This window comes from Acinonyx jubatus, chromosome A3 (genome assembly GCF_027475565.1).
Source record: "Acinonyx jubatus isolate Ajub_Pintada_27869175 chromosome A3, VMU_Ajub_asm_v1.0, whole genome shotgun sequence".
Classification (NCBI taxonomy): Eukaryota; Metazoa; Chordata; class Mammalia; order Carnivora; family Felidae; genus Acinonyx; species Acinonyx jubatus.
The window spans coordinates 77,362,306-77,372,659 of NC_069388.1; the positions used below are offsets into that span (position 1 = coordinate 77,362,306).

Genomic DNA, 10,354 nt, shown 5'->3' on the forward strand with positions numbered 1-10,354 from the left:
GCTCAATTGCTAAAAATGAAGTTAGATGCCATTTTCACTCTCCACTTCCTCCAACATGAGTTCATTTATATGGTGAAATTTGTTTTGTGGCTGCAGAAATAGGAAAGTGTTCTGGTTAGAGGAGGTTGTCCTGGGAAAGCCAGGACAGTAGAGGAGACGTGAAGGAGACGTGATGGCATTTGTCACTATAATCAGTCTGATGATAATTTGGAGTCACAGTGGAGGAGGGGGTTAGAGCTGAAAGATAAAGGAATTGTATTCGTGGTAGATTCTGTGATACTTTGGGCACCAACAGTCCTATTGAGGCCTAGGTGACAAAGTATGATATAGCACTGGATAGGAGGGGAGGTCTTCTGGGTTCATCAAAGTAGGAGACAAGACTCCATGCTCTATTGTATTCTGTCCCTCCTATTTCAACTCTGATTAGCTGTAAGGTCTTTGATGCTGAGACAGAGTTTTTCCTCTGCATTCCAAGGGCGTAGCACAGTGTTTGGCATGTAGTAAGTACTTAATCATTGATTAATTCAACATTTATTAAGTTTAATTTTCATTCATATACACAGACCCCAAAAAGAACCACTTAGAGAAATGATACAACCAAAATCATATAAAGTTTAAGGCAAAAAAGGCATTCAAAACACACTCAGTAGTATTAAAGTATAATTTTATGATTTATGATACTGATCTATCACTTTTTTAAAAATGCTTATTTACTATTGAGAGAGAGAGCATGAGCAGAGGAGGAACAGAGAGAGGGGGACAGAGGATCTGAAGCAGGCTCTGTGCTGACAGCAGTAAGCCCAACGTGGGGTTTGAACTCATGAGCCCTGAGATCATGACCTGAGCTAAAGTTGGAGACTCAAATGACTGAGCCACTCAGGTGCCCCTAATAATAACTAAACATAGATAAATGTGTATATGTTATCCATAGAAATGAAAAAGTTCCACCTGGAATATCCAAAATTAGGTTAAATACATTTTGAACTTCATTAGAGTTTTTGATTGTTTGCTATAAATATTAGATGAAATATTTAGAACAATTAGATTATTAGATGAAAGTTATGCTTGTCTTCAATCTCAGTTGTTAGATGACAAATAGAGCAAGCCTTTTTTATGCTATAACTTACAAAGTACAACTTCCAGATCATAATTTCTGATTTTTCCATCTTTCCCACTCCATGGTCACACAAAATCTGTTTTTTAACCTCATTAAGACCTACAAACCTTGGCAGTATTTCTAGTTTCCTAGGACATTCCTTCTCTAACTAACTTCCTTTCTTATACAGCTTAGTATAAAAAGTATGTAACAACACAGGAAAATATGAATAGTATAATATTCAGTAAAAAAAAAAACAACAGGCTACCATATTTTATTTATGTATAGTATTCATGATTGTAGCTATATAGATAAACAAAAGAGTTATGTAAGGATGGGATACCTGGGTGGCTCAGTCGGTTGAGCATCCAACTCTTGATTTCAGCTCAGGTCATGATCTCATAGTTCATGGGATTGAGCCCCACATTGGGCTCTGAGCTGACAGCAAGGAGTCTGCTTGGGATTCTCTCCCTCTTTCTCTGCCCCTCTCCTGCTCGCGTGTACGTGCTTGCACTCTCTCTCTCTCTATCAAAATAAATATACAAACTTAAAAAAAAAAAAAGTCACTTTAAAAAAAAGTTATGTAAGGATATACTCCAAACCATTACTCTTGGATATTTTTTGCACAGGGGTGGGAGTAAGGTTATTTTAATTGAGTATCATTTTCTCTACTTCAATTCTTTACCATAATCAAGTAATAGCAGAAGAAATATATCAAGGTTTGCATATAAAATGCCCTGGGGGCACCTGGGTGGCTCAGCTGGTTAAGCATCCAGGCCTGGAAACTGCTTGGGTTTCTGTATCTCCCTCTCTCTCAGCCCCTCCCTGGCTCACGCTCTGTCTCTGTCTCTGTCTCTGTCTCTGTCTCTCTCTCTCTCTCTCAAAAATAAATAAACATTAAAATGCTCTGGAAGGGGGGCGCCTGGGTGGCTTGGTCGGTTGGGCGTCTGACTTCGGCTCAGGTCATGATCTCACGGTCCGTGAGTTCGAGCCCCGCGTCGGGCTCTGTGCTGACAGCTCAGAGCCTGGAGCCTGTTTCAGATTCTGTGTCTCCCTCTCTCTCTGCTCCTCCCCTGTTCATGCTCTGTCTCTCTCTGTCTCAAAAATAAATAAACGTTAAAAAAACTTTAAAAAAAATAAAAATAAAAAAATAAAATAAAAAATAAAATGCTCTGGAAGGGAACACATAAACACATACTCATACATGTACACTGGTGACATTTGTATTAGTGAGGTAGAATTACAAGTCATTTTTCTTTTCCCCAATACTTCTTTAAAATGTATGTGTATGTTTTTGATGCTCTAATTTTAAAATAAAAATTTTAACAAAAAGGACTTTGAATATTATTTTAAAACGTGTTGACTGGTTGACTCCACTTGCTTTTACTATATTAATTCATGATTTTGTATTTGTCTTACTATAATCACCACTACGCTTCTCTGTAGGCATAGTTACTTACCTATCTCTTTGGAATCAGAGAGCTGAATCTTGTGCCTCTTTTTTTTTTTTTTTAATAGTTTTTAATGTCCAGTGTGATATATTGTCAGTCATATCAATACTGAAGTGATTCAGTGTATAAGAATTTATATTTCATTAGATATTTACTGAGCATCTACAATACTCTGGGTAATGTCCTAAACATTAGAGGGAACAAACGATGAAAAAGACACAGTCAATGCCTTTAATAAAACATGTTAAAGGACTTATTTTTACTTTCTCACAGAGATGGTGAACTGATAACTCTTGGGAAAAAAAGCATGAGGGTCTTAAAAGATACAAAGCCTTGTGAATGCTAAGCACTCCATATGTTAGCATTTTTATTCGTGAGATTATGGTGGCTAGTTAGCTAGCAAATATTTTTATATTGCTTTATGTTTAAAAAAGTTATCAATGTTTATTTATTTTTGAGAGACAGACAGACAGAATGTGAGTGGGGGAGGGGCAGAGAGAAAGGGAGACAATCCAAAGCAGGCTCCAGGCTCTGAGCGCAGAGTCTGATGTGAGGCTCGAACCCACAAACCGTGAGATCATGACCTGAGCTGAAACCGGACACAACTGACTGAGACATCCAGGCACCCCATATTGCTTTATGTTTTAGATCACAATTGAAAATGTGACATGACAATGGGGAAGACCCAAACTAAGAGTTTGGAGGTCTAGTTTCAAGTCTCAACTCAGCAACTAATTAGCTGCATGAAGATGGACAAACTACTTAAATTTTCTGTGCAATTTCTTCACGTGTAAAATGAGGGTCTAAACTAAATGATCTATAAAGTTCCTTCCAACCTTAAAATTTAACTATCCTCAAGGCGCCTGGGTGGCTCAGTCGGTTGAGAGTCTGACTCTTGATTTCGGCTTAAGCCATGATCCCAGAGTGATGGGATTGAGCCCCACGTCGGGCTCCATGCTGAATGTGGAGGCTGCTTGAGGTTCTCCCTCTGCCCCTTTCCCCTACTCCTGTACTCTCTCTAAAAAAATTAAAAAAAAAAAAAAACTTTAAAGAATCTAAAATTTAACTATCCTCTGTTGAGACATATCAGAAACATCATATGACTTGAAGGTGATGATGGCTTTATTACCAGTTCTGAAAAATGCTAATTCCAAATCTGTGCAAGTAATTATTGGATCTCATGTTTGTGAAACATCAGATATTACTGCTGTTACAGAAACCAAATTAGAACACTGTGTCATACTTCCAAGCAGTGCTATGCACACAAAACTAGCATATATAATACTATAGGTCCTAAACAATATAAACATAGAGATTAAAGAGAGGCATTTTTAAAATGAGTGTTGTATGACTTTTTTTGAGTTTTCATGAACTAAGATTTCATTTCTCTGGGTGTTCACAAACATTATGTTTCAGTTCCTTAAATGAAAATAGGTGAGTGGGCAGGTTTCTCAGAGCTACAGTCTTTACTTTAGGGACTGTCCCTTTCCCCTAAAGTTTACTTTAGAAATGGTGGTACATGGACTCATGTTGGATAGGAGGGACAATAGGTGAAATTGATGATGGCAGGATCTGGGTCTGCTGACATACTCCAAGCTATTTACATATATTTTTAAGTTTATTTATTTTTGAGAGAGAGAGAGAGAGAGAGAGAGATCAGGGGAGGGCAGAAAGGGGGACAGAGGATCCCAAGCAAGCTATGCACGAACGAACCTTGAGATCATGACCTGAGCCAAGATCAAGAGTCAGACACTTAAACAGCTGAGCTACCTGGGCACCTCTATTTACTTTTTTTTTTAATGTTCATTTATTTTTGAGAGAGGGGGAGACAAAGGATCCAAAGCCACCCAGGTGCCTCTTATAATTAAAAAAAAATTTTTTTTTTAATTTAAGTGATCTCTATACCCAACATAGGGCTTGAACTCGCAACCCCAAGATCAAGAGTCACATACTCTTCCAACTGAGTCAGCCAGGCACCTCTGATTTTTTAAAGTTAATCTATATATTCCATTTTCTTGCCAGCAATTTCTGCTGTATCAACACTTTTCCAGATTAAAAATTTGGGACTTTTGGGGGCACCTGGGTGGCTCAATTGGTTAAGCATCTGCCTTTGGCTCAGGTCATGATCTCGGGGTTTGTGAGTTCAAGCCCCGCATCAGCTCTCTGCTGTCAGCACAGAACCTGCTTCAGATCCTCTGTTCCCCTCTCTCTCTCTGCCCCTGCCCTGCTTGTGCGCGTGTGCTCTCTCTCTGTCTCAAAAAAATAAATAAATAAACTTTAAAAAAAATGTTGGGGCTTTTCTTTGCCCCTTGGTTCTCCTTAATTCCCTATAACCAGCTGGTCACCAAGGCCTATAATTTTTTCTAATGTCTCTTGATTGTTTTCCTTCCTCTTCATCTTTACTTCATTTCCACATTCAGGCTCATGCTTGTTTCAGGCTCATGCTTGTTTCACAGCAATAACCTCTTCATGGAAGCTTTCATGCAATCAGTCTAATTTCTTGAACCACTTGCCTTCATCATAGCACTATCTGGTTTAAGAATTTGCAATTTTCAGGGCACCTGGCTGGCTCAGTTGTTGGAGCATATGACTCTTGATCTTGAGGTTGTGAGTTTGATTTTTTTTTTTAATATTTATTTATTTTTGAGAGAGAGATGGAGCACAAGCAGGGGAAGAGTGGAGAGAGATGGAGACAGAATCTGAAGCAGGTTCCAGGCTCTGATCTGTTAGCACAGAGCCTGACGTGGGGCTCAAACTCATGAACTCTGACATCATGACCTGAGCTGAAGTTGGACGCTAAACTGACTGAGCCACCCAGACACCGCTTGGGGTTGTGATTTGAGCCTCACATTGGGTACAGAGTTTACTTAAAAAAAAAAAAAATCTTGCAATTTTCTCCATTGTCTACAAGATAAAACTAAACTACTCCTCCCAACATTCTAATCCCTCCATTACCAGATTTTAACCTTATTTCTCTGTTTTTTAGTATGTATTCGTATTAGTTAATGTTATGATAGCTGCTATAACAAAGAGACACAAATGGCTCAGAAAAGACAGAGACTCATTCCTTTCTTTTTTTAAGTTTATTTATTTATTTTGGGAGAGACAGCAGGAGCAGGGTAGGGGCAGAGAGAAGTAAAGAGAGAGAATCCCAAGCAGGCTCTGCACTGCCAGCTGCAGAGCCCAATGCAGGGCTCAAACCCAGAAACCATGAGATCATGACCTGAGCCAAAAGCAAGGGTCAGATGTTTAACCGACTGAGTCACCCAGGCTCAGAAATTCATTCCCCAGAAATTCATTTCTTAATTTAGTGTCTGAGTTCCAGGCTGCTCCATGCAGTCATACAGGGTCCTTCCATCTTGTTTCTCCATTCAACAGGGTTGAATATGGATCACAGGACATCTTCTTTTTAGCCCTTGAAAAGGCAAAAAAGCAGGCTTGCCATCTGAAAGTCTCTGCCTAGGAATGGGTGGGCGCATATTATCTCTACTCAAGGGAAGTTGGAGATACAGCACTATTCAGCAATCGTGTTTCAAGCTACAGTTAATACAGAAAAAGAAGAGAAGTTGGGCGAGGTAGCTGCATATGTTGAAGGACCTAACCAGCAGATTGGTGTCTTTTGCAAGATTGACATCATGGCAGATCCAAAAACTGATGACCAATTACATTTCACTGATATCAAAAAATATTTCAACTCTTATACTCTCACAGGTAGAATGAATTCCGTACTGGCCACATATGGAGGCATTGCTTTGATGGTCTTATACTTCAAGTTAAGGTCTAAAACAACACCAGCTTTGAAAGCAACATAAATGGATTTTAAACTGTACCTCATCTGTTAAGTTCCCAAGCCCAGAGAAGCTAATGTCAATTCATCATCTGGTATTCAATTTGTACAATACATTATGAACCTGGAAAAAAGAAAAGAAGAAAAAAGAAGTCAGCTAGCTCTGTGTGCCACACGCCCTCTGCTTCCATTGTCCTGGTCTCTCCAACACTCAGCTTTTCTTTCCTTCTCTCCTTCTCTTCTCTCCACTTATCCAAATAACATTCACCCTGTTAAAGTATTACCTCCTCTTATACATATTGCAGCCATATTAAAGAATGTCTCAGTAAGCTGAAGGAAGTGGAAATAGTTCCAGGCTCTTTAAAACTGATTTGTAGATCCTGGTCTTTGCTCTTTATGAAGTGCTTCCCCCCTTACTTTTGTTTTTTACAACTTCTTGAATTCTTGGAAGTGGATTTCAGAAATCTTAAATAACACTCACAGAGTAATAAGTAAAAAGGGGAATGGTGGGGGTGGGAAGAGGGGTTGCCAATAGCACGGGTAGAATCCACTTCTAATGGCTGAGTCCAGCTACCACAACTATTTGTCCTGACTTGAGAGTACTCTAATTGGGAATAGAGTGTAGTCTTGATAAGGCTTAATTTCTTGTAAAATAACCTTGTTGCCTAAATTGATGTAAAATATCTATGTAAACTGTGCAACCAAGGGAAGGTAATGCAGATAAAAAGGGTATCAAAGAGAAGCAGTTTGGCAACGTTCATCCAGAATTATCTGAGGGAAAGACACTGAATCTGATGAACAGGATCATTCTGGTTATTAAAGAAGTGTAAAAATAATTGCTTCTTTACATATATATATATTTTTAACTTTTAACTTTTTATTTTTAAGAGAGAGAGAGAGAGAGAACATGCACAAGTGGTGGAGGGGCAGAGAGAGAGGGAGACACAGAATCTGAAGCAGGCTCCAGGCTCCAAGCTGTTAGCGCAGAACCTGATGTGAGGCTCGAACCCACTAATCGTGAGATCATGACCTGAGGTGAAATCAGACACTTAACCAACTGAGTCATCCAGGTGCCCCGAATGCTTCTATATGTTGAAGTATTTAGGGAGAAGTGTACCAGTGTAGGGAATTGATTTTGAAATATGTTTTTTAAAAAATAAGGTAGATGAGTGGATGGATAGAGGAATGGAAAAATGGCTAGACAGGTGGTAAGTGTAGTGAAATTTATATTAAGGGTAGAATCTAGTTGGTGAGTGTATAGATGCTCCTTGCAAAATTCTTTCAACTTTGCTGCATGTTGAAAATTTTTATAACAAAATAGGATAGAAACTTGCTAACATTTTTTAAATACTTTCCCTGTGTCAGACCCTTTACATTAATGATCCCATTTCATCCTCAGGACAAGCCTGTAAGACAGACACTATATTATTATTAACTCCATCTTATAAATGAGCAAACGAGCACAGAGAGGTTAAGCGACTTGCCTGACATCCCACATTTAAGATGAGGCCAAGCTAAGATTTAAATCCAGGTGTGTGTTGTTTGCAAAGCCAGATCCCTTGGTTATGGGACAGGGATAAGTCAACAGGCTTTTTTCACAGCCTCCATAAAATATTATTCAAGATTCTATCATTCATTTTTCCCGATTCCTTATCCATGAAGCAGTCTTCCTACTTCTTCCCAAACAACTTGTATCTGGGAAAAGAGTGTCCTACGCCTAGTGGATGAACTACATCTCTGGTCACAAGAAAAGCCTGTGATCAAACTCCAGAGCTATGTTGGTTCTCAACTGTTAGTGGAAAACAGATGTCATCTATGTGGGGTACTGGGCTTTCATATTCATCACTAAATCAAGCGCCTATCAGTTAACGATGTTCACTTAGAAGGGTAGGATGCCATTGCCTTTTGGCCCGGCTGTCCATTTGAACTCTGGTAGGCTACTATTAACCTGGGGCTCCCCTGGTCCCTCCAAGTACTTTCCTTAAATTCACCCAACACCATCCATTGTTTTTCTGGCCCTTTGCTATTATCACTTCGGTTTTAAAATTTACTTCTGTGTAGGGGCACCTGGGTGGCTTCAGAAAGTTAAGCATCCAATTCTTGCTTGGTCATGATCACAAAGTTCATGAGTTCGAGCCACACGTCAGGTTCTGTGCTGACAGAGCAGAGCCTGCTTGAGATACTCGCTCTCTCCTCTTTCTCTGCCCCTCCCTGGCTTGTTCTCTCTTTCTTTCTCAAAAATAAATAAATAAACTTTAAAATTTATTTCTCTGTTAGTTGTTACAGTAGCAAGAATATACCCAACATTATTATTACAATTTTCATCTACTAACGGAACTTTTACTTTTGTTGGCATCATAGAGTGATGGCAATAAAATTTATTGCCAACAATACTACTACAATTTGTATGACCCTAAGAAACAAATGTACCAAATGAATATCTCAATATAAAGGTTCTTATAGGGTAAATTGGTTCCCTGCTGGGTCTTGGATTCTTTAGTGGAATACAGTAAGTTGAGTATCAGGGCTTTAGTGAAGAGCAAATCTTGTCAAAGTGAATTTTGAGGGACAGAACTCTTAGGACAGTCAAAGAAAAAACATGGATCCCAGAGCCCTTCCCCTACCTACTAAATCAGAATTTCTGAGAATGGGTGCAAGTAATGTGCATTCCAAACAAGCTCCCCAAGTGATTCTTATGACCACCAAATTTATTTTAAAAAATGTTCTTAATGTTTATTTTTGAGAGAGAGAGAGAGAGAAAGAGAGAGAGCGTGTGAGGAGGAGGGGCAGAGAGAGAGAGGGAGACACAGAATCCGAAGAAGGCTCCAGGCTCTGAGCTGTCAGCACAGGCCCTGATGCAGGGCTCGAACCCACAAACCATGAGATGACCTGAGCCAAAGTCAGAAGCTTAAGCAACTGAACCACCCAGGCGCCCCTTATGACCACCAAATTTAAGATCCACTATTCCAAATGACTTGGCATATTTTGGAAATCTGTAACCAAACTGTTGGTTGTCAAAATGATTTGGAGGCACCCATGGCATTCACTGTGGGGGTGGTTAGAGATGCTAGATGCCCTCTAGGGAGAGTACAGCACAGCCAACCATCCTCATGATTTCCCAGGGTCTCACCAGATATTCACATTCACATAGGTGAAAAATCTATTATAATAATGTAAGCCTAGAACACAACCCCATTTTACATATAAGCACAAAATATTTTTTGTGTGGTTTTAATATACACTGAGTTTCTCAGGAATGCAACTACCATGTTAATCAAAGATTATTTTATTAGAAAACTTTTTGAAAGTTGTAAAATCACAATTCTGACAGCTCACCAGTATAGAACATCAGCATCAGACTGCATGTGCTACACCTACAGTGATTCGATGTCTAGGCATAAACATTTGAAAACTTTAAGTCTTTTAATGTAGTCATACCCAAGTGTGTGAGGAAAAACTCAGTTTTCCTCCCTTACTCTCATACTACTACCAAACTCACAACTTCTGATACCAGGTGTGTGGAATTTTTTGCCCATACCGAACAATTCTCTGTGACACCAGCAAGGGGTCTTATTAAATTTAACTCAGTTCTGACACTAGCTAATGGAGACAACATGAGATCCCACAGGTTTAAGGGCTCAGTCCCATGAGATTGCCCCCACTTCAGATGTCAACTGCAATTAGTAGTTACCCATAACCTCTGTCTGACTTGGCTACAAATCAGAAGTTCCCATGACCTCCTTCCCTTGGATTCAATTACCTGCTAGAACAGTTCACAGAACTTAAGGAAACATTTACTTATGTTTACCAGTTTATCATGTTATAAAGGATATGACAAAGGATACAGACGAACAGCCAGATGAACATATACACAGAGCAAGGTATGTGCAATATGGAGCTTCCATGCCTTCTTTAGGCAAGCTACTCTCCTAGAACCTAGATGTGTTCAATAATCTTGAAGCTCTCTGAACCCCATAATATTGGGAATTTTATGGAGACTTCATCACATAGGCATGACCA

At 39.3% G+C, this 10,354-nt stretch overlaps 1 protein-coding gene across 1 annotated transcript; it reads left to right on the forward strand.

The window, feature by feature from the left end:
- The first annotated feature begins 6,048 nt into the window (after positions 1 to 6,048).
- LOC106973465 (ATP synthase membrane subunit K, mitochondrial-like) lies at positions 6,049 to 6,653 on the forward strand. The gene has a single exon (XM_053200638.1). It carries the CDS (start codon positions 6,183 to 6,185, stop codon positions 6,357 to 6,359), a length of 177 nt encoding a protein of 58 aa, XP_053056613.1. The 5' UTR covers positions 6,049 to 6,182; the 3' UTR covers positions 6,360 to 6,653.
- Positions 6,654 to 10,354: the final 3,701 nt, after the last annotated feature.

Coding starts and splice junctions, on each gene's coding strand:
- LOC106973465 (XM_053200638.1), top strand. CDS start 6,183: ATGGCAGATCCAAAAACTGATGACCAATTACATTTCACTGATATCAAA.